This window comes from Centrocercus urophasianus, unplaced genomic scaffold, assembly GCF_019232065.1.
Source record: "Centrocercus urophasianus isolate 14NV4802_14NV808 unplaced genomic scaffold, USGS_Curo_1.0 seq_12, whole genome shotgun sequence".
Lineage (NCBI taxonomy): Eukaryota > Metazoa > Chordata > Aves > Galliformes > Phasianidae > Centrocercus > Centrocercus urophasianus.
Window position 1 is genome coordinate 11,632,772 of NW_024884364.1, and position 27,716 is coordinate 11,660,487.

A 27,716-nucleotide genomic window follows, 5' to 3' on the forward strand; every position below is an offset into this window, starting at 1 on the left:
TTTCGTTGCCCTTCTCTGGACACACTCCAGGGCCTCAATATCTTCCTTGTAGTGAGGGGCTCAAAACACAGTACGCGACGTGCAGCCTCACCAGGCTAAGCACAGGGGGATGATTACATCTCTGCTCCTGCTGGCCACACTATTTCTAATGCAGGCAATTCTGTCCTGCAGCTAGAGACCAGAAATCCTTTGACCAATTGTAGGAGAAGCTTCTAAACTGGTTGTTTGTCTGAAGGTTAGCTTCTGCTGTCCTAAAAAAACTGATACAGCCCCTGACCAGCAGACAAGACAGCTAGAAGCTGAGCTATTGTGACTTTAAGGGTTGTCCCCTGAGACTGGAAAACATGACTGGATTTGCCCTTCAGTTTGATTTCACAAGAGACCTGCCAATTAGGATTTGCTCCTGTATAATGAAGTGGGCTAGTGGAAGTATGTAATCCTTTATTGGATGCCTGGGGCTCAACAAAATGAAATTATATAGAAATGAATGGAATACACTATACATTGTGCTTTGGTTTTCACTTGATATTTATTTTTGTAAGTGCTTGTTTTAGTTTTGTTTTAACACATCTGCTTTTGGTTATGCCTGATTGTATGAAACATCATCTTGTGTCTGTGAGCCAGGACTGCGCTTACTCCTCTTCATGAACCTGAAATGCAATTGGGAAAGTATATAGCTGTTGAAAAACAAAGCACTGCAGGGGATTTAGGGTAAGTTCACGAGTAAATGACAAAAACTTCTATTCACTAATGCTTGTGCTTATTTGCATTACCAGCTTATAGCTGAAATAGACTAGCACTAAATGCTACAGATATTGAATCTTTTCTCTTCAGCGAGTAGGCTTTTTCTCCTAATGCTACTGTTTGTGTCCTTTGAGAGCAGATGATTTCTGTGCAGACATGTCACAATACAGTGTTGTTTGCTCTGAATCACACATACTTCCTAGAGTTTCCAGGAACAGGGGTAGCAGTATTAGGAAGCTAATTTTAATGCTAATCTAAAAATACTTATAAATAAAGCCTTTCCTATGGCATTCTCTCCCTAAAGGAAGTGTGTAAATGTGTAAAAGACCAGATGTTCATCTAGTATTAATGTAGCCCTACTCTAGACAGGGAATCTACAGTGGTTTATTTCAGCTGAAGATGACTGTAATAGTCTATTATAAAAGCAGAAATTGGAGTATTTCCTTTCCATAGAGTTGTGGATACAAAAGAATGAAGGAAGTGATGGGACGGAATGGGATAAAAACAGCTAAATAATACAGGAGGATTTATTTTCTCTTACTTGACTTAGGAGCTTAAGCTCCACTACATTTATATAAGTATGGGAGTCTGTGTTACCTTTGCAAATGAAGCAAATAAAAGCAGTGACCCCGCTCCTCTTCTAACATTCCTACAAATAGCAACACCGCCCTCCCTTTTCCTGGTTGCTATCAGGCAGGTAAAGTCAGGCAGAGATTTGATTTCGTAGCACCTTTCAGTTTCATCAATCTTACTTTTGTACCATTTTGCTCAGGTGCAAAATATCACAGATGTATTTCTCATTACTAATCACACTGCATGACTAACACCTAACATTTTCATCCAGCTTTTGAAATCAATGCAGGTTTTTTTGAAAGAGCATTGTTAGAATAACTGGCATTCTGCTAATGCAATAATCCCCCAGCTCCACTGCATACACAGATATCTACATCATTAAAGGGAGGGAGAAACTGAGCTTTTTAATATCACATATGTAAAACGATCTGGAAACTTCTGGCTACTGTGTACTGACCAGTCACATTTGCCCCATAGAGTAAAACCATACCTTTTTCATGCCAATATCTCTTGACTTGCTCCTCAGCTTGTTAACTTGAGATTCAGCTATTTCTGCCCTCTCTTCGGCATCATCCAGATCGTGTTGCTGTTTTCTGTACTTCGAAAGGTACAGATTGGCTTGTGCTTCCTGGTGAGAGAAAACAGCAGAGCCATTACCTCCAATCCCTAAGAAACAAAGCTTTCCACTTCAAATATAACAAAAGGGCTCAGCATGGCTAAGTAACTGCCCTATGGGACTCATTTGGCTCTTGAAGGGCCAAGGGTTGGTGGTTTATTTTATTTATTTATTTATTGTGGTTAGGGTTTTTGTTCCTCCACAAAGAAAGGATTTGATGTTTCCAGCAGCACTCTTCATTTTAAGTGAACTGGAAGGCTCTAAACATACCTCCTGAGGGAGTATCAGGAAAAAAAGTCTTTCCTGTTCTTCCCTTCCCTTTGCATCCTGCAAATTACTCTCTGAGATAAAATGGAGTAATTTCTTCTAAAGCAATCAGTGCAAATGCTATATATTTTATATGTAAATACATTTATAAGTCCAGCCTTCATATAAATGCAAATAGTAATTGGATAACACAATTAGGGAAAAAAAGACCTAAATAGTCACTTACAGCTTCCTCTGCTTGGTGTTTGTAGCTTTTCACTTTTAGCTGTAGCTTATCTATCAGATCCTGCATTCGGGCCAGATTCTTCTTATCTTCTTCTGACTGTACCAAAACACCAATAATTGAGTTAATAGTGTAAAAAAGGCCAAAAGCATTTCCCACACTTCAGTCATTACAGTTGGTAAGTATATTATTTTGCAAACATGTTGTCTGAAGTATGAACAAGTCATATTGAGGTCAACCTGCACATAGATTCTGCAGGCTGATTGAAGATGTGTGAGATCTTGGAGGCTGGGGACTAAAAGAGAGTAGCCTCTGTATTTGTGTATTTATATCATGTATACCTATACATGCACAGAAAATTCCTTGCTTGGGGGTGAGAAGCACTTGTTGTTATAGAGTGTGTCATTATTGAGTGAAACAGGCCTATGGGCATGCCTAAAATATATGTAATTTGATTTTTGTAAAATCTGTTTTGAAGGCATTTCTGGTAAAATGCGCCAATTTTAAGCTTTTGCAGGCCATAAACAAGCAGATCAGTTAATTCTATCTGCCTGTGCCTTCTTAGCAACCTTCAGGCTCTGCACACAGAAGTCAGAGTAAAACAACACATATGATATTAAATAATAGAGTAAACAGGTGGATAGGATTATCTTAAGAGTACTGTCAAAAGCCAGGGAGGCAGTGCTCTGTACTGAAGTTTTTTTGGTTTTGTTTTTTTGAAAGGCAAGCAGCATGAGCAGCTGTTAGTAAACCTGTGGTAAGTGTCAGAGTGTCAGAGCTCTGGGACTGGGCACCTGGTGATGCATCAGAATCCTCTTTTTAGCAACATCAGCACAGCTGAGAGACAGCTGGGCATTCTTCTGGGCAGTGTGAATCATCATTTAAGCCTGCTCCATTTTACAACCATGCTAAAACCATCCAAATCCCAGCAATAGCATTCATTGTACCATTAGTTACAGTGAATCAGGCAAGATGATAGTAGCCCTAACAAGATATTCGTCCCATCCATAAAGCTTCTTGCAATCAGAAAGCTCTGGGTGATGCCCTCCTTTATGCTTCACTGGGACCTAGTGGCTATGCAGTCCATGGTCACCTGATAAGTCAGCTCCTTTATGCGCCTCTCAAACTTGCGGGCTCCCTTTTGGGCATCAGAGTTGCGGCGGAGTTCGTTCTCAAGTTCATTCTCCAGCTCACGAACCTGCAAAAAAGAAAAAGCTCTTGCCCTTATATGTATAATGCAGTGGATAATGTACTTCACAGTTCAAGAATTGTTCATTTTCTCAACATCTTAATAGAGCTGAATTTCAAAAATGGATCATTCTACTTCCCATTCTACTTTTCTTACGTGCGTTTAAGGTGAACCAACAGTCAAAGATCCCACACAAACCCAGATGCTCGATAGAAATTTTGGCAAGAGAAAAAAATGTTCAAATGAAGCAAGCAGAGGCCTTTCCCAGTTTTAGATGTTGTGCCATTCCTTTTTAAAATTTTCACTATTTTGTTAATGAGGAAGTTGGCCAACTGCTGTGCTACAACAGTTCACTGTAACTGAATGATAAAAGGGAAATGTGTTTCCAAGAACTGTTCACCTGCTTTCTGTGAAACAGGAAAGCATTCACAGCATCTGTTATCAGCCTCTATAAACTTACCAAGCAGCCCTAGGCCATCTACCCAGTCCCAGTTCTATAAGACAAGGGATAGTGAACTATAGTTTGATTGCAAACTTACCCTGGATTCCAGTTTCTGGATCTGTTTCTTGCCACCTTTCAGGGCAATTTGTTCTGCTTCATCCAGTCGTTTCTGCAGGTCTTTAATGGTTTGCTCCATGTTCTTCTTCATTCTCTCCAAGTGAGCACTAGTGTCTTGCTCCTTTTTAAGCTCCTCAGCCATCATTGCTGCCTGAAAAACAACCAAACTTTACAGCACCTCTATTATGCCACAGAACTGTGCCTCATTAAAAACCTGATGAAAGATCTGTCTTGAATCATCCACTACTTGGATCATTCACTGTACCCAGAACCCCAAAGAATATTTTATGTCCGCACATATCCCCTGGGCAGAGAGAATATGATTTTTTTTTTTCCCCTTTCTATTGTAATGCTGTGATTTAAGGTGGGTTTTTTGTTGTTGTTGTTTGTTTTAGTTGTTTATTTGTTTGGTTTTAGAATCCTTTCCTTGCTATGATGTTTAAATGTCCTCATTTACAATACCTGTAATCTGTACAACTCACAACAGACATTTCAACTAGAGTTTATTTAAAAAATCTAATATTGGAGTTAGGGGGTCTTGGTAGTAAATTAAAACAACTGGAAAGCAAATTTCCCTGAACAGCCATAGATGAGAGCTTCCTGAGTGGCTGTAACATCACAGCAGTTTCTGTAGCATGCTGCAATAGGAAGCTCAGTTTCAGCATCTTATGTCATCGTCCCTGGCCATTCTGCAAGGCTGGTAACAAGCACGCCTATTAGCTCTTTTCTGATTTGACATGTTTCCCTGCTACCAAGAGCCATTTACAGATTTTGTATCCATCACTGAGCAGACACTGGAAGCCAGCAATTGCTGCAGTCCAGGCTGGAGTTGAATCAAGGACAGTCAGTGTCTTCTCCCTGGCAGGCAGTAATAGCACTGCCTCCTGAGAAGCGAAGACTGTGGTACAAGAATAGCTTCATTCATGCACACCATGATGTGATATGTCAGCCCAACTCTGCGTTTCTCCAGGTCTGTGGGAAATTAAGTATACTCTAATGAAGGACATCCAAATGATGTCCTTCTCCTGATAGGAAGAATGCACTCTGTCTTCTTGAATCTTTGTCCTCATGTTTTCCTAATAGACACCTATTTATGGGATACCTCATTTTGGACTCAGTAATTTTGTTTCTCGTATCAGATTCTATGTAGACCAGTCAACCAGTTAGTGCTAGATCAATCTGAACTGGTTTATCCTACAGAAATATACAGTTTACCCAGTTGAAAGGTGATGTGACTTGAGACTTTGAGGATCAGTGGAATCTGCATTCTTGAAAAAATAAGATGAACTTGGTCAAACAGAATTCTTTCCTCTCTTTTTACCTCCAGCCTGTGTAATGTTGTAGTTACATCAGCTGCCTCCAGATCACTGTGGAGCACTTGGGTATGTCAGGTTTGTAACATTCTTAAAAAATGCTGTGCTGTCCTTGGACACTTTGGAGCTGAAACAATATGAGCAAGGAACTAAGCTACTTACATCTGTGATGGCTTTCTTGGCTTTTTCCTCTGCGTTCCGGCACTCTTGGATTGATTCCTCCACTTCATTCTGCATCTGGGATATGTCACCCTCCAGCTTCTTCTTCTGATTGATCAGGCTTGTGTTCTTTGATTACATTTTCCACAAAAGAAAAGCAGAAAAGGAGGAAAAGTGATTATTGGAGACCTGACTTCTTTAAATACCATAGCACACCAAGGTTTAATTATTTTTGCAGTATTTCAGGGGACCCAGCAGTGTGGTAAGGGCTTTTGCTACCCAGCTAGCTTCAGGCCTAGGAGGTGTTAAGGGTACTCACAAAGCTGTAAACATTCAGATTTTTATTCAGATAACATAATAAGCTAGAGACTGAAATAGAAGAATGGATAAGGCAGTTCAACTCGGAAAACTAATGATCCATAATCTGTTAGTTAATGAGGTGGTTAGAACAAAAGCCTCATGTCATCAAAGCAGAAAAAGCTCATTCTCCCTTCTGAGTATTCAGTATTTGGTGACGAGAAGCTTGGATTTCGCAGCAAAAATGCTGGTGAGTCAAGAGCTGTTCCTACATGACTCTTCAAGTCCAAAGACCTCTCTTAACGAAGCCCTGTGGTGTAGTCGAGTACTTTTTGCTACACTGCACAGTAGGCCTACACCCAGGCTCTGCAGTTTGATTTGCTGAGTAACAGCAGCAAAAACACCATGTCTGCTTCTCCATCCCAGCAGCAGCCCAGTGAAAGCACAAAGTTACGGTTTTATAGCACCTAGAGAAGGAAAGAACTACAACTTGGCGCTTGTAATCACCCATCCATGTTTTCTGGGAACTGCTTAAAGCAGTTGGCTGAGCCATCAGTTCCAGTTGCCCTGGCAGGAAGGAGGGAGCACATATGCAGAGTGGTTTATTTCCTCTCCTTCATTTTCTAACCAGAAGGCATGCAGGGAGCGTCTGTCTCGTGATGCCCATGGATGAACAGTGTCAATGCTTAACAGGCGAAGCTCAGTTTAACCCAGGAAAAGCCAACCTGAGTATGCAGCAGGTTCACACGTTCAGTGGCTTCCAGCAGCTCGTGCTCTGCCAGCTTCCTCGCTCGTTCAGTCTGGTCCAGCAAAGCCCTCAGCTCATCCAGCTCTGACTGGAGGAGGTTGTTCCTCCTGTCAGAGACTGCCAGCTGCTCCTTGAAGTCTTCATTCAGGTGTCCCAAGTCATCCAGCTGCACCTGAAGCTCCTAGAACAAAGAAGCCAGGTTTTACTAGGCTAACTCCATTTTGGGTCCCTGTGTATATAAGGACCTATTGGTTGTAGAGATCACTTGGGGCCCACTCCAAAGGTTCCGTGTTTCTTTATTGGAGAAAAGCTTCCTCTAGACTGTTATCTCAAGAGCTTTTCTGGTAGGTGGTGCAACAGGGGAAAAGCCTGAACTGAGATCTGTCAAGAGCTGGCACTTGTGCCTGAGGCAGAACTGGCAGCATGGGCACAGGAAGGACAAGAGGCAGGTAATGACTTAAGATATCTCTTATCTTTTCAAACCTTTTTAAGACAGAAGTATTTACCAATGTTGAAGCAGGTGAGAAAACTGAACATACACACACACTCTCTGTACTCCAGCCAACTGGTTTGCTCTCCAATTTTAAAAGATTTGCAGGCTTTCAAGGAAATCACAGATTTTCAGTACCTCGTGCTGTAGCTCTCTGCCCCTGCAAGAGGCTGTAGCCAGCAGGGTTTCATGCCTGTATCTCACCCACCTTTGTCTGCAAGTCTTGGAAGAAATCTACTGCTCAATATTCTCTCATATCAACTGTGATCATAAGGGCTTTACTGCATGTGCTTGAGAGTAGCTTTTCTCTTGATCACCATCACCATTACTGTTTTGGTATGAAACCCAGCTCTCAGAGTACCTTAATCTGTGTCTGCAGGCCACGTGTTGACTTGGTTGCTTCTGCAGCATGTCTGTTAGCATGGCTGAGCTGGATTTCCATCTCGTTGAGGTCTCCTTCCATCTTCTTCTTCAGCCGAATGGCCTCATTTCTGCTCCGGGCTTCAGAATCGAGGGTGGACTGCAGAGAATCTATGGTGCGTTGTTGGTTCCTCCTGATTTTGGATAAAGTAGATGGGAAGTTAAGTGTGAAGGGAGATGTTTTACTCCCTGGGAAGGTACGTAGAGCTACGTGAAACCATACTTCACCTTCAAGAGGCATCTTATCTAGAAGCAGCACTACATTTCTGAAGGACATACATAGCATGGGTTTCTAGCACCTTGTTGCTGTGTACTTGTCTAGTATGTTTCACACCCTCAGCCAACTCCTGATCTGTAAGCACTTATAGCATCCTTCTCCCATGTTTTCTTTGGCAATATTTCAGCAGGGGGCTTCCTTGAGTACGTTATGAACATAAGCAGGTACAGGCCTGAACCTCGCAAGAAGCACTTCAAGCTTAACTGTCACTTACCATATTTACTGAATCATCTACTGGGATGCTTTACATGAAGGCATTGAGAAAGGAGATTAATCAAACTGATGGTTGGTAGCTACACTCAAGTTAATCACTGTAGGGGCTCTTTATATAGTAAATGGCACTTGCAAGCTACAATTTAGTGCGCCTTAAAGTAGATGTTGGAACGTATATTTTGTATGCTGAATTATTATGGGAGTGGATTGGGAATAGAAATCTGTATTATGGACATGTAAAGTTAGAAGAGATTAAGCCCACTGTAATTAACAGGCTGGTCCCCCTGCTAAAGGCAGCTTACTGTCAATTTAAGAGATGGCAAAACAAATAGAGGCAGGTGCATAATTTTCTTCTAACAGTCAGAACAGAGAGGCTTAAAATCAGCAGTTCCACATTCTAAGTCCCAAGGTGAAGGTTTTGCTCTCCTGCAGCCAGAAAGTAACTCAATATACAGAATATGACTCACAGTAAAAAAATTTCTTCTCACCCTTGGCCGGGCTTTGCTGTTTGCATATCATTTCTGGGAACTCATTAAGGCAACAAGGGAAACCTTGACAGTCTTATTGCTTGGGCAAGACAGAGAACTGTGCCCCAGATTCCCAAGGATAGCCCTGCCTGCCTGCAGGGCAGCCTAGCAGCAGAACACACACAATGTGGCTGAGGCAGGAACACCAAATGGAATGGCTTGTCCTGTGGTCTCTGTAATCAGAGTAACTCTTCAGACTAGGGTTTGTGCCAGAGGAAAGTGGGGAAAAGATTTCATCCTTCTGTCATCTGATTACTTTTCCTTTTTCTTGTTGCTCACCCCTTTTTACCTGCAGGCTCCTCTCCTTTTATATCCACGCATTCTGTACTTCTCCAAATCTCACCGCTTATCCTAATTATGCATGCATAACTGCAAGCTCCTTGTGTCCTCCTGCTAATAGTGTAGCTACGGATTGCACAAATAAATCAGATGCAGAATTAAATACTGCCTTCAGCTAGCATCAATCTGAGCACCACTGCAACAGTTCTGCTGATTTGTGCTTCCCTTTGGAAGGAGCTTATAGGAGGGGATTGGGAGAAGGCAGTAGACTAGATCTGCTTGTTTCCTGCTGTGAACATACAGGCATAGGAGCTCATGGTCTTCCCATGACTGTTCCAGCTGGTTTTCCTGCAGCTGCTTTGTGATATGTCTGGTGGGTTTACATGTACACTGGCAGAGACTGGACTGACAGGAATATCTGAACTAAGAACAGATCTTGTGGTAGAACTACCCTCTGGCAGAGGGCAATAACCAGAGCTGCCTTAATTACTGGTACTGCCAGCATCTGCTTTTGCTAGCATAACTCATTGTGGTTTATTTGGCTGGCTTGGGTCTTGAGAATATTTCTGATCCTTTTAGCAGAAGAAACATATACCTTATATTTTCCATTTCTTCATCCTTTTCTGCCAGCTTCCTTTCAAAATCAGCTTTAAGCTGAGAAAGCTCAAGCTGAAAACGAAGGGTCTTGCTCTCTTCATGCTCCAAAGCTCCCTGGAATAGAAAGCACCATGAGCATGCAGTTGCTTTTTCTTTCTTTTCAAATCACAAGCTGATGCAGAAGGAGATCCCTTCATGCTTTTCTTACTGCTCCCAGTAGCAATGTTCCTCCACTGCCCCTATCTCTAAGCAAGGGACATGAGCTGCTTACTTGGCAAAGCAATACTTTTATTCACCTTTGATGCAACCTGGCAGCTGGAAAATGGAGCAGAAAGCTCCCTGTGGTTCAGATTCTCAAAGAGTCCATGGCTCACCAAAGAACCAGTACTTAGACCTTGCCTACATGGTTTTGGTACCAACACATGCATTCCCCTGCACTGCAGTGCAGACACCCTCAGGAAGTGCGTTGGCTTCTAAGGGAGAGGGAGAAGCTGAAACCAGATTGTTGTTGGGAGCTTGAAGGGGTCCACCTAAAGCTCATCAAGATCTCTCCAAATCAGGGAGTGTTGAAAACCTCCCACATATGCAATCTCGTTATGGAGTTACTTTAAGGAAAGACATAGTAGGCATCAGCTCTGTGAGACAAACTATTCTGCCCCTTATTTCCAGTAAACATGAAGGAAACATCACAGAACAGGGGAAGTTTGTCCTTGTTCTGATGTTCTTTCTCACTCACAGAAGTCAAGAACTGTGCTAGTGGCAACCACTAGTTAAACACCAGGTCTTTGACTCTCAGGTCATGCACAAACCAAGTTCAGGGCCACTCTGACTCACTGCTGCTCTCATCACATGAAGAAGGAAAGTGGAACTGAACACCACATCTCTAGAAAGTGCTCTCTGAAGAGTAAAATTGCACTGGCTTTGCTGTGTTTCCCTCAAGAGATGGTGGAAACAGAATGGGGTTCCCAAAAGCAAAGCTGTTCAAAATCCTTGATTGTCTCTGGCCATTGTGCAGCAGCTACAGGACACTTCTCATGCCACTTCATGCCAAGCAGCCACTCTGTGTTACTGAGAATGGTACACAGAAACACCAATGACGAGGGTCAGAAATCGAAATCACAAGGGAGGGAGAAAGTCTGCACTACGACATTTCTATCACAATTAAATACATCATCGCTTTACTTCAGTTAGCTGCCAATTTCAGAGATTCAGGAAACCATTTCACACAGTTCATGAAAGTAAAGCATGCCCCTCGGATCCCTCAAAACTGATGTATTCTTTCCTGTGAGAGAAGCTCAGTGATAGAGCATGTAATCACCCTTCACATCTCAGAGCTGGGGGAGACAGACATGCCATTTCCTCTGCTCTGATTGTGAGACCTGTTTGTTTGGCTGTGAAATCCCTGCAATCTGTAAAGCATCCTGTAATAGACAAAAGAAGTTGCACAGCATTTAAGACATTAACAGATCCCTGTTGCTGCATGATGCTCACTTCAACAGATGCTGTGAAGAGAACAGTTCAAAGGAGACACAGCCCTCCCCCCTACAACCCCTCGCTGTGTTGCTTCTAGCCAGCAACACCGACACCCCCTTCCTAACTCTGCAATGCACCAAGCTTCCAGAAAACCCTGGAAATAATCAGAATAATCTCCAGTCAGTCTGTTCTGCATTGTTGGTTTGTTTCTGTAAACTGTGTTGGGCCATCCCTATTGGATACGTGCATACCTGTCACTATAAAAAGAAACACAGTGATGTTAAGTGTCTTACCAAACTCCTATGGGAGTAAAAGATTTTCTGGATGGCCTGTTTTTGTCTTGTTTCCAAGCTTGAGACCACTTTATTTTTTTTTAAAGCGAAGTGAATCTAAAGCAATATTTAAAACCTCATAAGATTTAATGTCATCTGGAGGTTTGTTTTCTTATGCTCTGTGATAGGAACTGGTGAATTTGCTGATGGAAACTAGGCACTAGAAATATGTGATAAAATTTTGTAAAACCATAATTCCCAAATTTCCTGAAAGGCTGGAATGCTCTTAAGCTGGCTTTTCAGAAGGTGAGCAAAGGATTTTTGTGCTTCCAGAAAGAAAAAAAAAAAAAAAAGAAAAAAAGAAAAAAAAGAAAAAGAAACCCAATAACAACCCCTACGAGACACTTCCTTTGAAGCAGCCTCCGTTTGGTGATCTCAGAGCTGAGATCTCCAAAAGACACCAGTCTCTCTTGAAACCCATGGCTGGCTAGCAAGCTCAGGGGAGCTGGTTGCAGGGCAGTTCCACTTACTACTAGCACATTTGCAGAGTAGCTGAGAGGATCAAAAAGGAGGGAAATTCATGATAAAGAAATAATTTGTCAATCTTTTGAGTTCTCTCTCCTTACCTCTGCTTCTTCCAGAGCCAGCTGAACCTCTGACTTTTCTTGTTCTACCTGCTTCTTGACTTTTTCTATCTCGTGGAGGTTCTTGTTTCCTTCACTGATCTGATTGGTCAGATCAGAAATTTCCTCTGAAACAAACAAATTAAAAAAAAAAAAAAAAAAAAAAAAAGGTCAGAGGGATTTAGTGTCAATTTGAGTATTCCAAACATAAAGCAATACACAGAATGAGAATATAAGATCCATGCCTCTGGCACCTGAAGTGCTCATCTGTATGCAGGACAGCTTGTGTACATCCTTCTTGTACAGCCACTGCTTTTACCTGATGAACTTGAGGGCACAGGCTTTCTCATAAATACTTTTTGAAGCAGTTTAGTTTTTATCTGTGATCTGCAGGCTAGCAACATGGTGCCCTACTTTGGGAGCTATATAGGCCTCATCTGTTGCATCTTTGCCACCTTTCTTGTTCCTTCTCTGAGGCTGACATCCCTGCAAGCAGTGAGCTCACTTCCCCTGCCCCTGGCAGGAGGAGGAAAAAGCAATGGTCATGATTAGAAATTTGCTTTCAACAATGTGAATTGCTCCATTGGTGTAACAAGCAAGGACTGTACTGCTAGTAAAAGGCTACACTGACACTTAAGTGTCTTCCTTCTCCCTTGCAACAAGAATTCTTGTTTCAAACAAAACTGTAGGCAACAGTAGATTACACAGATCTAGTCAGTCCTCTGGCAAAATCATTTTCAATGCTTAGAACTTTCATTTCCAACATCAGAGTCTCCAGGCTGAAAGTTCTTTTAAGGATAAAAGAAATGCCTTTCCCTACAGCTGTTCCCAGTGCTGTATCTCTGGCACCAGTCATGGAGTCCTGAACGAAGCCCACCTTGGAGATTCTTGTTTTCCCGTTTCAGAGTCTCCAGATGGTCCAATGTCTCTTCATAGGCATTCTTCAGCTTGAAGAGCTCTGTGCTGAGGCTGCGGGCCTCCTTCTGGGAAGCTTCCAGCTCAGCCTGTGACTCTTCATACTTCTGCTTCCAGTCATTGATGATCTTGTCGAAACCGCGCTGCTTCTTGTCCAGGGAGGCAGCTGCTGAGTTGGCCTTTTCTAGATCAATCATCATATCTTCCAGCTCATTCTGCAGCCTGTGCTTTGTCTTTTCCAGAGAAGAGCACTTGGCGTTGGCAGCTTCGATTGCTTCCTCGGCTTCTTGCAGGCGGGCAGCAAGCTTTTTCCTGCCAGATGGGAAGAGACAGCAAAATGAGTGAGGGCAATGACTGCTGTCTGTCCAGATAAGCTGACACCACCAAAGCAATATCTCAATAATTTGATTTCCAAAGGGAAAATGGCGGGAAAAGGGAAGGAAAAATAAATAAAAATCAAGGCTCTAGAGAGAAGGGACTTTCTTAGACAAAAAATAGCTTAAATTGTGAATGCTACAAGTGGCAGATAATTTTGTGCATGTGCGTGAATGTTTGAAACGGAACTTTTGAGTTCTCACTAAGAAGCCTGCTATGATTTCTAATTGTGACCACTTTGGGCTGGTTGTGACTTTTGATAAAACCTAGTCAAATTAAAGTGCTACATAGTGAAATTTCCATTTAAGAGACATAGCTTCTGATTAGGAGGCTGATCATGCCTTGGGCTTTTGGTCATAGGCTATTTAGATGGGGAAAGCCAGGGGCTGGTAGTCTCAGCAGAAAGAAGAGGTCCTGGAAAGAAAGGAGGAACCCGAAAAAGATCACAGTGAAAATCCTAGATGGAGAAAATGTACTGGAAGTGAGGGAATATCCTGCAGAATGGAGATGCTCAGAGACAGAGGCTACAGTCCTCTCAGCTGAGTGCCAGATGAAGCCACTTACTTGGCATCTTCCAGTTCCTCAGTCCTCTGAATGGCATCAGTCTCATACTTTGTTCTCCACTGCGCCACTTCTGCATTTCCCTTGGAGAGAGCCCGCTGCAGCTCTGCCTTGGCTTCTTGCTCCTCTTCATACTGTTCTCGCAAGAGGTCACAGTCATGCCTGGCTGCTTGCAGGGCATGAGCCAGGGCGTTTTTGGACTGCAGGGATAGAAAGGTCACAACAATGCAGGGTTATCTACAGGGTAACCTAAACAAGCATGCCGTAGAAATTCAAATAAAGGGTCAAGTCTTTGGTTTTTCTTGCTGGCTTTGTCAGGCCTGGACAAGTCAGGCAGAAAGTCATCGCAATGGGTAACATGCTGGGAAACTACAAAAACTGAAGATATTCTGATACCTTCAGAGAAACATTCTGATTTATAAGATGTAAGATCTGAGATTTTGCATATGCTATTAGGTCAGTTTTATTTAGCAATTATGAACACCAATTATTTTTCAAAACTATTCTCCTTTGACTTGCTGCTGTCAGGGCAGGAATTTATACTGTTCTGTTAGCAGGTGGTGTTCTCTCTCCTATATCTCATTTCAGTTTTTATCCAGGATACAAATGAACATGAGTAGTTTCTCCTATTCCATTTCAATGAATGGGACACAGTCAGAGCATTACCTTGGTTTCCTCTTCTAGTTGTCTCCTAAGTTCTTCAATTTGCTGTGTAAATGATGTTTTTCCTCGGGACATTTGACTTATCAGTGACTCTTTCTCTTCAAGCTGTCTTACAAATTCACCTGTCATAGGATTTAAGAAGAGGAAGTGACATGCTTGCAGCCAAAGCCAAAAATCAAAGTCCAACTTATACAGTTCAACTGAGGGAAAGAACAAACATGATTATAGCTGGCCTTTTGTGAAGCATCTTCCAAACTTGTAGCCATCAAGACACTAAAGCAGGATAATTTTCTTTTTTTTTTTTTTTCTTTTTTTTTTTTTTTCCTGATTACTCATATTTGTATTGTCATTACTTGGATTAATGAACTTTAGGCAATTTCATGAATCAGGCTAGACTGTTCCTTGTTTTCACATGAAATTGCCGCTGGTTTCGTTTTCTTCACTACTTTGTCTTTATAGATTTCTTTTCAGACGGATCCAGAGTACTTTAATAACCCCACAACTGCCAGCATACAAAACAGAGGGATATATAAGGAAAACTTTACTTATCAGAAGGGCATCACTACGGGGCAGAAACTGCAGCTCTTCAAGAGTACAGAGAAATAACATGAAAGTAGACAGGAAATGAAATGTCTTTAAAAATGCAGAGGAAGTTAATCTGGCAGAATAGTGGTATCTGATGGGGATGCAGAGATAAGAGTTTTGTGGCAAAAAAATGTAGCATGCACTTTTTTTGTTGGATGTGAGCATCCTCTGTAGTGCACTGCCTGAGGCCATGCTGAGGAAGGTGTATTCACACAGACAACCGAAGTATGCCAACTCCCTCATCTTCCCTCTAGCTCTGCAATATATGTGTTGTTGTTTGTGAAAGTGGTACTTGGCCAGTACATCCATTTCAGCTCATGAGGCAGTAGCACAGCACGCTGGTAGATATGATTATAGATCAGTTTTAAAAGACAGTTCAAGGCAGCTGTTAGAAACCAGCTAACAGCCAATGTTAGAAGAATATTGAAGACAGGAAAATTGGAAGATGCAAAGCAAAAATTCTGTTCAGCAAACCAAATCCAGTCAGATTCAGTACTAATGCCACTGCACACAACTTCCCTTTGATGTAGTCACTTGACATTCTGCTTACTAATAGCTTATTTGGATTGAACACTCATTTACTACACATACCATTTTCACTCTGGAGTTTTGCCTTCTGAGTGGTGAGGTCATTCATGAGGCGAGTCATTTCATCCAGTTTAGTTTTTGTCTCATTCAGATGATCTTCATAAGTGCGACAAAGTTTTTCTGCATTTGCCTAAATGGGAATCAGGAGAAGAGACATACAAAGCTGCAGCCTCCAAATAGCCATTTGGAAGCTGTAGCCTTTGAAATATATCTTTTTTCTGTGTGCTCCTTTCAAATAAACAGCAGATAACAAAGACACAAACATCTCTTCTACCACCAGCTTGTAATGAATGTTAATGAGAGGGTAAGGCCTGATCTTCATAAGCCTTACAGCAAGAGCTCTTACATCATGTTGGATTGGCACCCTGGTTTAAAGAGCAATTTGACCTGGCAAATACAATTTTTTTGTTTTCCACCAAATAAAACAACAGTGAAATGCACCTTACAGGAACACGGAGTGCCTGGAACATGAATAAAATATTTGAGATTTGGCTCAGTTTTAAAAGTAGTCAAGAAGAAATAATCCCACTCGTCAGGCTGTGTGTGTGTGCACATTGTCACTGTTTTGAAGACAAGGACACTGGAACTGTGAGAAGAAAAGCTGCCATGTCACTTTGGAGGACAGCAGTAAAATGGAGAATAGAAACCCTGCATCTGTGGTTCCAGGCAGGAGCCTCCCCATCAGAACACCTTCCTCATTTGCTTTTCCTTAACTGTGTTCTGAAGTGAAGCACCACAGACAAAGTCTCTGCAAGATCTTTAGAACCAATCATATGCCTATGAAGTTCAGACATAAGCTTCATCGCAATTGTTTGATGGGAAAATCATCTCCAGTGAAAATTGCTTTACTGATTCTGCTGTAATTGCTATTTATCATAAATTGAGTTTGATGTCAGCCTTCTTATACTCGGAATACTGAAATCCTGTCTTCAGTTTCACAGAGCAGACTCTTCAGAGCGCTCTGAAAGCTGCCATGACTGTCTACTGAGGAAGCAAAATGCATAATTCAGCCATAGGAATTGAAAATGAACAGAATTGTCATGCAAGCCTTTGTTTTACATTCCTTGCTCATGTGAGTCAAAACTGTGGGCCAAGATCAGCATCTGAGCTGCCTTGAATGGCATTTCCACAGTCATCGTCAGCCTAGGGGACCACTGAGTGGCATGGTTTTGTGCTCTGGGATATACGAATAACCAGTACGTCTGGGACTGAGGATGTACTACATCTGACAAAGGCCATTTCAATGGCTATCCTGTCTCCAAATGAGAAGGGCTGTACCACCAGCTGGGGAAGGGGTGATACTGCACTCACAAGCGCCACCAGATCGCAAGACACTTTCTGAAATGTGCCAGCCCTACTGGCTGTCCTGGGAAGCCTTCAGACAAGCCTTGGCTACACAAGACCACTGGGGGGGATGGGAACTCTCAAGGCCCTTACTTTTCCCTTAACCATTTGCTCCATGTTGGATGTCAGATCATCCACTTCCATTTTCAGCTCGCTTTTCTCCTTTTCCAGTTTCTGCTTGACACGCTGCAGGTTGTCCAGCTGCTCCCCCATCTCAGCCACACTGTCTGCATGCTTCTTCCTCAGAGCAGCAGCTGTGGCTTCATAGTGCAGTGTGGCCTCCTCAAGGTCACGCCGCAGCTTCAAGAATTCAGCTTCACGTTTCTTGTTCATCTCCAGCTGGGCAGCAGTGGCACCCCCAGCCTCTTCAAGCCGTTCACTTAATTCCTCCAGCTCTCGGGCCAAATCTGATCTCTGCTTTTCCACCTTAGCTCGAGCAGCTCTTTCTGCTTCCAGCTCCTCTTCTAACTCTTCTATACGAGCCTAACAAAGAGAAAGGAGAACCTTGGGGTCACCTTCAGATGATTCCCACCAGAAAACCTTGAAGCATGTTACAGTGAAATTCTCTGCCAATCCAACACTCTAAAACAGAGGAGGAAACACAGCAGTTAGAGAATTTGCCCATTGTATCAATAAATCAGATATTGAGCCACAGGGCAAGACATCTTTCTCATAGTAAATAGCTCTATGAGTTCTACAATTTTCCCCACAAGCTTTAGTTCAAGACAGTCAGGTAAAGTACATCAACTTGTATTCTGTCAGGTACTTTACATATAGGTCAAGTATGGGAGAGAAGTTATTTCTTAGTAGGTGTAGCAGCTGATTGCCATTGAGGGGAACTGTAAGAGTTCTCTTTGCTTCCAGTCTAAGAGCTATGTGACAGAAATAACTTCTCTCTAGGAGTTTTAAGACTGATGACTTTAAATAAAGCAGTGTCTAGAATTTAATGAGTAATGACTATTCATTGGGAGGCCTTTATTTTTATTTAATGAAGCAGTTATTTTGGTGAACATATGCTTCATATTCAAGTTACTCAAATGTTCTTTATTTATAGAAAAATCAGAGTTGATATTTTGTTTGGACTGTGCTGGCTGACTTTGGCCTTTTAATTTCTGTTGAAAATTTCATGTGCATTTGAGCTCCTACCCTAAATTTCAAATCAATTCCTATTAATTGCTGAACTCCTCCCTGGCAACCACAGCCATCCTCAGCTCCATGGTTCCAAGATTAAACGAAAACAATGAAGCCTTTCTGCCTTTCCTGATACTAATAGCATTCTGCAGTCATACATCTTGGGGAATCAGTTCCTTGAGGGAAAAGGGATTGGGGTTGCACTGCTTTGGGTCTCAAATCTGAGTGGCAGCTAGCTGTGAAAATCTCTGCAAAGCCCTTCAGTAAGACAGATAATCATATGGTGGCTTGGATTGGAAGGAACAGAAAAGACCATCCAGTTCCAACCTCTCTAATGGACAGATACGCCTTCCCTAGAAAAGGCTGCCCAAAGACATATCCAGCCTTGGGAATCTCATCCTAAAAGAAATGAGAAAGAAGCAAGCTAACCTGAAGTTCCTTAATCTTCTTCTGCAGCTGCATTACAATAGCTTGTTCATCTTCTATCTTGGAATTCAGTTGGCTCATTTCAAATTCTTTCCTGCCAAGGAAAGGAAAATCCCACTGTGACAGTTTTCTCCACAGTTCAAAACTAGGCTCGTGCGATTTTCAAAGAGCTGTTCAACAAAACTCCTAATGTATCTAAAAATGAAAACAATCCTTGTGTATCACCATATGGAAGAAAATACATAACTGTCTTAGCAGTCATTTCCAAGTCAAGACTTCAAATATTTGTGCAATTACATTTTTTGTTCCTTATGTCATACAGAGCAATGCTATTTTCACATTCAAAGGAAAAATATGCTTTTAGTTAGGTCTTTCAACAATATTCTTATAGTTAGGAGGAATGACTTCTTAGAAGATTCCTTTTTCTGCTAAGCAATAAAAACAAACTATATGTATATATTTAATGCTGATAAGTCTAATCAATTCTAATGTTTCAGGTATACTGAAAACAAGTAACAGTGATTTTCCTCCCCATCACTCTCTCATCTGTGATGAAATTTCCTTTAAGCCACCACCAGGCCACAATGACACACCTGAATACATCAGGCAGTGGTAACTGTGCTGCTTCACTTAGTATAACAAAAAAAAATTTCTTACTTTTTCAGCTTTTCCTCCATTTGCAACTTGTCATTCTCCAAGTCCATGACACTCTCTTGGGTCAGCTTCAAATCTCCTTCCAGTTTGCGTTTTGCCCTCTCTAGATCCATCCTCACTTTCTTCTCTTGTTCAAGCGAGCCCTCAAGCTTTAGGTACAAAGTCATTCATTAAATATATTCAACACAGATTGCTTATAACAGTCAGCTGCATACTAAGCCTATCTTCATGCTAAGCCCTAGCAAGTGTTGCAGTGCATAAGTGTAGGCATACAATCTTGTGCAGCCAATAGACATACGAACTAAAGAAATATAAGGACTAGTCCCTGCTTTACGTCTGAGTAAGCACTGCAGTTCTCTTTGTAGCAAAGTTCTGCTTCCATGTCAAGTTACACTGCAAATGCAAACGTAGTAGATTTTCCCTTTTTTATTACATTCCTTTCAGAGACTTGAGCATGAAAATAAGATTCACGTTGTTGCTGTCATTTTATTTTTTGCAGACAATTCAACAAGAGCTGCATTTATAAATACGTGATTGATTCTGAAAGAACAAAGCTTTATGACATTTCAGACTCATGAAAACTGTTAGTGTTGGGCAAACAAGCATGCAGAAAAATGAAGTCCAAGCCAGCTTACATCATCCACTTGCTGTTCCAGTTTCACTTTAGCTTTGCTCAGTGTGTTGACCTTGTCTTCCTCTGCTTGAAGGTCATCCAATACTTGCTGATGAGCTTCCTGCAAGGACTTCTTCTCCTTAGTAAGTTTGCTGATGTTCTCATCAAGAGTCGCCATTTCTTCTGTCAGATTTTTCACCTATGTGGAGGATGAAGGAGGTGTATTTGTAGGATTCTGAAGAAAGGGATTATCATAACTTGGTTCAAATGAATGTTCTTAGTGAATTTGTATGGAAGAAGACATTGAAAAGAAAGGGATGTCTTTCCCTTCACCCCTTTGTGGCAATTTCTGTGAAACTGTCAGCAAGAGAGCCAGTATGTGCCAGTCCTTGTTGCAGACTTTTATATCAAAAGCATTGATATTTTTTTTTTACTTTTTTTTTCCCCAGTGCTACTCTTTCTGTGGTGTATTATAGCTCTTGATCTCTCTGGGAAAAATAAGAGGTCCCCAGAAAAATTGCTGGAAGAACTCAAGGTTACAGCAGAAAATTGTTTACTTAAGAATGCCAAACCTGGACATAATTCTTTAGAAGAGTTGCAGCAAACTCATTTCAGAAAAAGAGAAACTCAGACTAACTGATTTTCCCTCGTAAGTTCGAATGACTCTGTGTGTACTGATCCTTCGGTGTGGCCTATGTAACAGAGTATAAAGCTGTCAAGAAGACCAGTAGATCTTGTCCATAAAGATAATCCTTGCCTGACCTCTTTTGAATATATGGCAAAGTTCAATAGGTACCTTATTTTCAGTGGCATGCTTCTCTTTCTCTACTTTTGCAAGTGTTATTTCAAGATCATCAATATCTTTCTTGAGCTCAGAGCACTCATCTTCCAATTTTCTCTTTTTAGATGTCAGCTCAGAATTCATCTCTTCCTCATCCTCAACTCGCTCTGTCAGCTCTTTGACTTTGGCCTCCAGCTGAATCTTGGATTTAATCAACAAGTCACATCGCTCCTCAGCATCTGCCAGAGTGTCTTGTTCCTGGGGTGGCAAAAGAAAGAGATCAAGTAGTCACTGCCTCATCTCTCACCTATCCTGTAAAGCAGTCACAGGGCTTGATCCAATCAAAGCTAGGGAAAATTCTTTATTCCTGACTTCAGAAAACAAGACCAACAATTAATTAACAGAGCAGGACAATAGAGTGCTGAGAATGACTAGTCATGTATGCCTCTCTAATTATGCTTTTGTGTACAGCAGAAATTGCTTTGGACAGAACTCTGGTAAGACTTGCATTGTTAGTCCACCTAGTTTCATGCTAGAGCATGACAATTTCTATCTGCTCTACTTTTTGGCAAGACTGACAAGGCCAACAGCTTATTTTAGTTGAACAGAAATAATATCATGGTCTGTAAGCCTTTGATCTTGAAAGTACATCTAATGAATACATAAGTAGACGTCTACTCACAGCTTGGAGCTGCAGTAGCAAATCATTTTTTTCCTGAACTAAAGAGACTTGTTTCTCTTCAAGTTCCTTTCTCCTTGCTTCAGATTTTTCCAGGGCCTCCTTCAGCTTCAAGAACTCTTCCTTCATATTGGCCATCTCTTTTTCAGTTTCTGCAGACTTCAGAAGAGGTTTGATCTTAAAGTAAAGCTTCATCCAGGGCCAATTCTTCACAGCCATAAAGGCACGGATATTCCACTGAATTACAAGAAGGGCATCCCTGTTTAAGGAAGAAAGCAAAATCCCCTAATGCTTAGCATGAATTTAGAAAATGAGATACCATTTTTTTTTTTTCTTTTTCTTTTTTTTTTTTTTCATTCTCAGTCAGTTTTACACCTCTGCTCCCTGGTTATATTGGGAACTTGTTCTAGGTTCCCACATATGCAGGAAATGTTTTCTGTAGCTCTTAATTTTCAGGGACATGAAAAATTTCCAAATCCCATTTTCAGGTAACCAAGAAACAGTTGCTATTAGTTTTATCAGACATGAATGTTAAACCTTTAATTTAGGATTAGTTAGAGCCTTGGTGACAGTAATAATGGCTCTCCTCAAGATATAATTAAATGCTAATGACTATTATCCGCTAAGATTGAAGAGGGTGACTTCATACCTGCGCTCCACTATCTTCTGGAACTCAATCCTCATCAGTCTGCCACGTGCCCTTGCTTGGATCATCGTTAGGATCTTTGCAAGTCTCTCATCCCTCATTTCTTCTAGGTGACCCAACAGACCAGCCTTGAAGAACACCTGGTACATGCACAGATGCCATTTGATGACAATGACTAGTTTTCTTCCAAAGTATACAAGCAGTTAGCTATACACACATTGTTGTAATTGTTCAGAATAATGGTAGTTCTGTTGGCACATTTATTAAGAAATAAGATGATACTTGCATTAATAAGAAATAAGGTACTTTCATTAGGGACTGCACTGTTCCACTGTTTCTTTAGAATCAAATCTCATGTTCCTAGTTTTGAATAAGTGAAACTGTTTTATTGACATTCTCCAAAGTACATTTCAGCTGTGACAGGGTTCAGTGCAGGTCGGCTAAACCACTGTCAGGTCCCTACTAATGGGATCATGTCACACAGCTTCGTTAAAAAAGCTGCAGCTGACCTCATGGTGCAAATGAGCTAGTATTTTACTGGGGAGCATGGAATATCAGCTGCTCTTGTGTTTGTTTGTACTGTTGCTGTAATACAAGCTTTTTGGGAGCTTAAGCTAGAGAAATAACTTTCCTCTAGCACAGTTTAAAATTAATTTTGGTTTTCTGCTATACTGCTAGTTCCTATATTATCAACTCCTCATTAACTGACACAACCAGAGGTTGCATAGAGTCCTATTCTGCGGATTAGATCCCTTGCCTTTCTCTTTACACATTCATTAATCATCTTTCTCTGGTTACCTTAGTATGCCCGAAACGATATTGGTTATGGTCAATATCTAAAGATGCCAGTAGTTTTTCGGCAGCTTTCCTGCTATCCACAAACTTATCCTCTGGGATTGCACCTGGATTCAGAATGCGGTACCTGTTAACAACAGAGGAGCAATAAATGAAACTAGCATAGTGGCCTGGACTAATTTCCTACTTTGCATCTACACAACCGCAAGAGCAGAGTTCTGCCTTCCACATTCAGACCAAGAGAATGGAAAATAAACTGGAATGGAATAAAACATTTCCAATTAAAAATGAGAAGGCATGCTTTGCTTATTTTGTCTGTTGGGACAGGACGGGAGACAACACAGCTCTGCATTACCTTTGTTTAAAGTCAGCATAAAGCACCCTGTTTGGGAAACCCTTACGGCAAATGCGAATGCCTTCCAGGACGCCATTACAGCGGAGCTGATGCAAGACAAGAAAAGCATCCATTGCACCTACAGGGGAGAAACAAAGCTAAACTCTTCCATAGGGCTTAATCTTCATTTCACCAAGGGAACTAAAAAAAGTGAGGTGCCATCTCACAAAAGGGCAACATCATGGGATTAGGTGAACCACATACATAGACAATATTCAAATTCATTCCAGGGGGCTTGCAAGTAAATACTGGAATTACGTTGTTCAAATATTCTGAGGTTTTAAGACAGCTGTGTTTTCCATACCTGGTGTTTTTGATTCGTTGGGAATAATGCATCGTACGAAGTGAGGGGCTGTAGATTTTAGGTTAGTCATTAGTTTATTTAAATTTTCCTGGAACAGACATACAAAAAACACATTGAGCTTTAATGGTTTTGTTGAATTTTCATCACTTATTTCTTTGGTTTCTTGGTTAAGCTTATTAAAGTCATTTCTCTAAGTAGTCCTCAATAAGATTATGAGCTTAAAAAGTCATTAAAAATAAATGATTTCAAATAAATCAAAGCATAAATTAACTTTATTGTACAAGTCAACATTTGTTTTAGGAAAATCTTAAGAAGATGTATTTTACTTACAGACCCAAAAGTGTCACAAACCGTGTGTAGTGCCAGCAAGATGCAGTATCATGCCACAGAACATTCCTGTAAAACTAGTGTTTTGCATTTCTTCTTCTTACACTAACTACAGGACATATTCTTCAGGTAATGGTACATGAATAAAAGAAGACCTTCAATAAGCTGTGCTGTGTTTATGACAACTTAATTAACACATCACTGATGTTAAACTCTGTTTTGTCATAAAAGATTATGGTGACATTAAGCATCAGCACTCTCTCTTCACACTTCTGTGCCCAGTGACAGTTTTCATCCCATCTTGCTTATGTAGTGACTTCACACCATTTTGCATGAGTATCACATTTCTTTCACCTAATAAGACTGACCTGAACTGCATTTTTGCCTTATCACTTCAAATTTCCCATCTGTTCCTCATAAAAATTAAGCTCTTGTCTTCCTGGACAAATATTTTTCCTTTATTAATCTCAACCTGATACCTCCCAGGCAGGCAAGTGATCCCAAGCTCTGGGGAAAGTGTTTTTTCCAGCATGGGAAAAATAGAGAAGATTAGAAGTGATATATTTTATTATCATCATGCAGACTGTTAAAACTGAAGATTTCTCCTACGCTGGTCAGGATGACAAAGGAGACAAAGTGAACTGGGTACTTAGCAGCTCCTTGTGTCCTCTATTAGTGGATTATTAGATTGCCACCTGTGAACAATCTGTCAGCTATCTTTACAGTTCTTCATCTGGCAAGATATGGGTCTCAATTTTCTGTGATTTCACTTCATGGAAAGTAACTACTAATGAAATGAAATGATATGACCTACCCACATTTTTTTTCCACCATTACTCTTATGGTGGATCCCATTCGAAGCAGTAACAAAGTAGGAATAAGCAAATGACTTGTAATCAGTTCAGGTCCAAAGACATGCACACAGTAGGTCACACAGATAAACGTCCAGACAGGTCTAGAATGTCTCCTTAGAAGGAGACTCACAACCTCCTCATGCAGCCTGTGCCACAGCTCCATCACCCTTACCAGAAAGAAGTTCTTACTTATTTTAGTATGGAACTTCCTATGTTCAAGTTTTTTGCCATTACTCCAGTCCTTTCACTACACACCGCTGAGAAGAGTCTGGCCTCATCCATTTGCCTTCCACCTCCCTTTAGATATTTTTATCAGATGCCCTCTCAGTCTTTATTTCCCCAGGCTGTACAGACTCAAGTTACTCAGCCTTTCTTCATATGGGAGATGCTTCAGGCCCTTAGTAATCATAAGCCAGTAACTCAAGCTCAGAATCAAATTCTGATATTGGATTTCAGTCTCTTTTGTCCATTACAATCCTTAATATCCTTTTTCAAAAGTACTGTCTCAACTCTAACCATTAGGTGGAGTGAGGTCAACAAACCTTGTGTAATGAGGACACCGTTTGAAAAGAAGCACCTTTCTTGCGTTTCTTTTCTCCACCCTGGTCAGCTAAGAAAAAAAAGAAGAGTGAAAAATCACAATCAGTATCTCAGTAAGGGGTGCAGATGGGGGCACGGGAGACAGACAATCCTAGTAGCACAATTTCCTTCGAATGAAAGGCACACTTAACAGCTTGATGGCTACATGAGTTCAAGTAGTATACAAAAGCTTCTGAACATCAAGTGTTACGTATCACAAGATAGCAGCTCTCTGTCCATAATCAGGAGTTTTGTTAAAGATTGCTACAAGCTTTCTGGATTCCATTTTCATTCCAGTTCTGGACATCATCACTTGTTATGCAGAAAGATCATAAATACGAATAAGGCAGAAAAATAATAATGCTAACAACACAGAGTGGCTTGTAGTTGGATGACTATCTTGGATGAAATGATACAGAATGCAAAAAAGTAATGCTTAGTGAGAATTTGTACTGTCTGCTACATCTGCTACATCTGCAGACACTGTCTGCTAATGAGACACTGAACTCCTGCAAGTAATGTTTGCCCAGACAGAAACAAATAGAGGGAAATAAATATTTATTTTATAATTTTAGATACAGAAGCTTTGCATTGCCTGAATTTTGCTTAAAGCTTCAGAGTCAAAATCACTCTGGTCCTCCAAAAGAATGCTAATTTTTGACATGACCTTTATGAAGTTGTACAACACAAGAGGCAAGCATGACCCAAAAATGTACAGCAATTGCTGCAGCTTTCTAAATACTGGGCCATTAGATCATTCCCAGGAGGTCTGGCATTCTGTCACTTGTCAACAGCAGTCAACATTAAAGGAGAGGTGAAGAGTGCAATGTGTTTGATGCAATTATCAAAATCCTCTCCCCCTTTTGAAAGTGACACTGCCAAGATTGGAAAAGACTAATCTAGGCTGGCTGGTCTTTTCTCCTGATACCAAATAAAAGCAAGGTAGTGTTCTGACAGACAGGAATATCCACAGGCAAATAGGGCATTCATAACTTACAAGAATTTGCTACTGGCATGATTTTTGTTATTTATATTCAACTCCATCTCCTCTCCATATTATGAAGTTTGCAGTCTGCTTGCTTCCTCAGCAAGTGTTTTATGATTCATGACAACAACATCTATAGAGATGAGGTTACTAATAAATAGGCTGTAAGTGATTGCAACTTCAGGACATAAGAGCCTGAATCTTTGTAATGCATGCCAGTCTTATTTACTTAACATCAATTTTCTGGATGCTTGCTACTTGTCTTCTCTCCATCAAAACAGTTCTGTATAATGCATATAGCTTAAATACATCCTCAGACAAACACCAATCTTGTAAAAAAAAAAAAAATCCACAACAACAACAGCAACCCAAAAGGAAGATGCATTTGTAAAATGTTCTGCTGCTTTGGCCAAGGTAGTTGGTCACTTTCTTACCACTAATCCAACAAAATATTTCAAATTTTTCTCTAAAAATTTGCTCTTATTATTTAATTCAGGATGGCTAGCAAAGAATACTACAGTGTGGGAAACAAGAGCTGTTTTTGTGCATAGGTATTTATGCACAGAATGTTTTGTGCAACACTTGCCTCCATATCTGAACATCTGCATGCCCAAACACCTACTGGAATGTTCACAACACAGATTTCCTTGCCAAAATTGCTCAGAGGTATTGAGCATTTAAACTAATTGAGTTAGTGTCTTACTTAGGATAGCACGGCAGACTCTTACAGACGCTGTGAACATCTAAATAACTGATCACTGCCTCATTTAGCATTGACTCAATTGCAGCTTATACAATTGTTTTGTTTCTTAAATATATTTCCAAGCACACATTCCAGAAATGAAAGAAGATCCACGTGAGTCAATTCTGCTTACCACTGTCAGCACCAATGTAGCTTTCAAACAGGCTTGCCAGGAGCTTGTTGGACGACTTTTGGAAGATACCTACTACAGTTTCATTAAGCGGGTCTTTGTTTTTCTCAAGCCACCCAATGATGTTATAGGGAACCTACAGCAAGGTATTGAAAATGCAAATAAAAGGTTACAAATGCTTTCCCCTTCAGAGTAGCTCTTTATGACTTGGCTTGAAGCCAGCGACATTCTGTGAAGCTTGAAGCCAATGACATTCTGACTGCGCTCAGAGCTGGAACAGTCACTCAGTTTTTCACCACTTTCCATCCAGTTCTTTGCTTTCTAATTGCTGAATATCTCTTCCTAATAACTGACATCTGAATCCTTCACATCCCTTCCAAACTTTCTGGACCCTGCATGTCCTTGTGAACTCCACATGGCTGGCTGTAAACATATAACATGTCATCAGCGTTCTAGGAGCCCTACCCACAGCAGCTGAACTACAAAACACACAAGTAATAATTTCACTTTACAACAGAATACTACACTGGAATAATTAAGATTGTTTAAACGGAAATATTTTGATTAAAATTCTAACTCCTGCACTTCTCCATAGCTGTATTTAGTGGGAAAATATGTTCCATTAACAGCACCACATGAGGATGCAAATTTTCTTCTTTTTTTTTTTTGCAGAATACAGTAACATCTACAGATGAAGAGTAAAAATGGGCATTACTCATAATAGATACAAAGTTAGTTTGAAGTTCAACTCTACTTTGAAATTATCTTAAACCAGCACCAGCTAGA

The 27,716-nt window shown here is 40.9% G+C and overlaps 1 protein-coding gene and 1 long non-coding RNA gene across 2 annotated transcripts in view; one reads left to right on the plus strand and one right to left on the minus strand.

Annotated features, from left to right (window-relative positions):
- LOC122156031 lies at positions 1-23,784 on the plus strand. The gene is made up of 3 exons (XR_006167366.1): positions 1-711; positions 7,558-7,714; positions 21,931-23,784. It is a non-coding gene; the product is annotated as an uncharacterized LOC122156031 (long non-coding RNA).
- The window catches only part of MYH15 (myosin heavy chain 15), a 43,510-nt gene continuing 16,337 nt past the window's right edge, over positions 544-27,716 (minus strand). The window contains exons 17-42 of the mRNA XM_042810452.1: positions 26,934-27,066; positions 25,037-25,104; positions 23,314-23,401; positions 22,971-23,088; positions 22,619-22,742; positions 21,824-21,960; positions 21,178-21,433; positions 20,511-20,753; positions 19,737-19,913; positions 19,105-19,250; positions 18,451-18,541; positions 16,984-17,373; positions 15,550-15,676; positions 14,377-14,495; positions 13,714-13,910; positions 12,737-13,086; positions 11,863-11,987; positions 9,490-9,605; positions 7,540-7,732; positions 6,666-6,869; positions 5,647-5,772; positions 4,152-4,322; positions 3,517-3,621; positions 2,427-2,522; positions 1,808-1,945; positions 544-650 (exon numbers count right to left, since the gene is read on the minus strand). Coding sequence (XP_042666386.1) covers positions 633-650; positions 1,808-1,945; positions 2,427-2,522; positions 3,517-3,621; positions 4,152-4,322; positions 5,647-5,772; positions 6,666-6,869; positions 7,540-7,732; positions 9,490-9,605; positions 11,863-11,987; positions 12,737-13,086; positions 13,714-13,910; positions 14,377-14,495; positions 15,550-15,676; positions 16,984-17,373; positions 18,451-18,541; positions 19,105-19,250; positions 19,737-19,913; positions 20,511-20,753; positions 21,178-21,433; positions 21,824-21,960; positions 22,619-22,742; positions 22,971-23,088; positions 23,314-23,401; positions 25,037-25,104; positions 26,934-27,066 — 4,056 coding nt within the window. The 3' untranslated portion in view covers positions 544-632. The remainder of the gene's footprint in view (positions 651-1,807; positions 1,946-2,426; positions 2,523-3,516; positions 3,622-4,151; positions 4,323-5,646; positions 5,773-6,665; positions 6,870-7,539; positions 7,733-9,489; positions 9,606-11,862; positions 11,988-12,736; positions 13,087-13,713; positions 13,911-14,376; positions 14,496-15,549; positions 15,677-16,983; positions 17,374-18,450; positions 18,542-19,104; positions 19,251-19,736; positions 19,914-20,510; positions 20,754-21,177; positions 21,434-21,823; positions 21,961-22,618; positions 22,743-22,970; positions 23,089-23,313; positions 23,402-25,036; positions 25,105-26,933; positions 27,067-27,716) is intronic.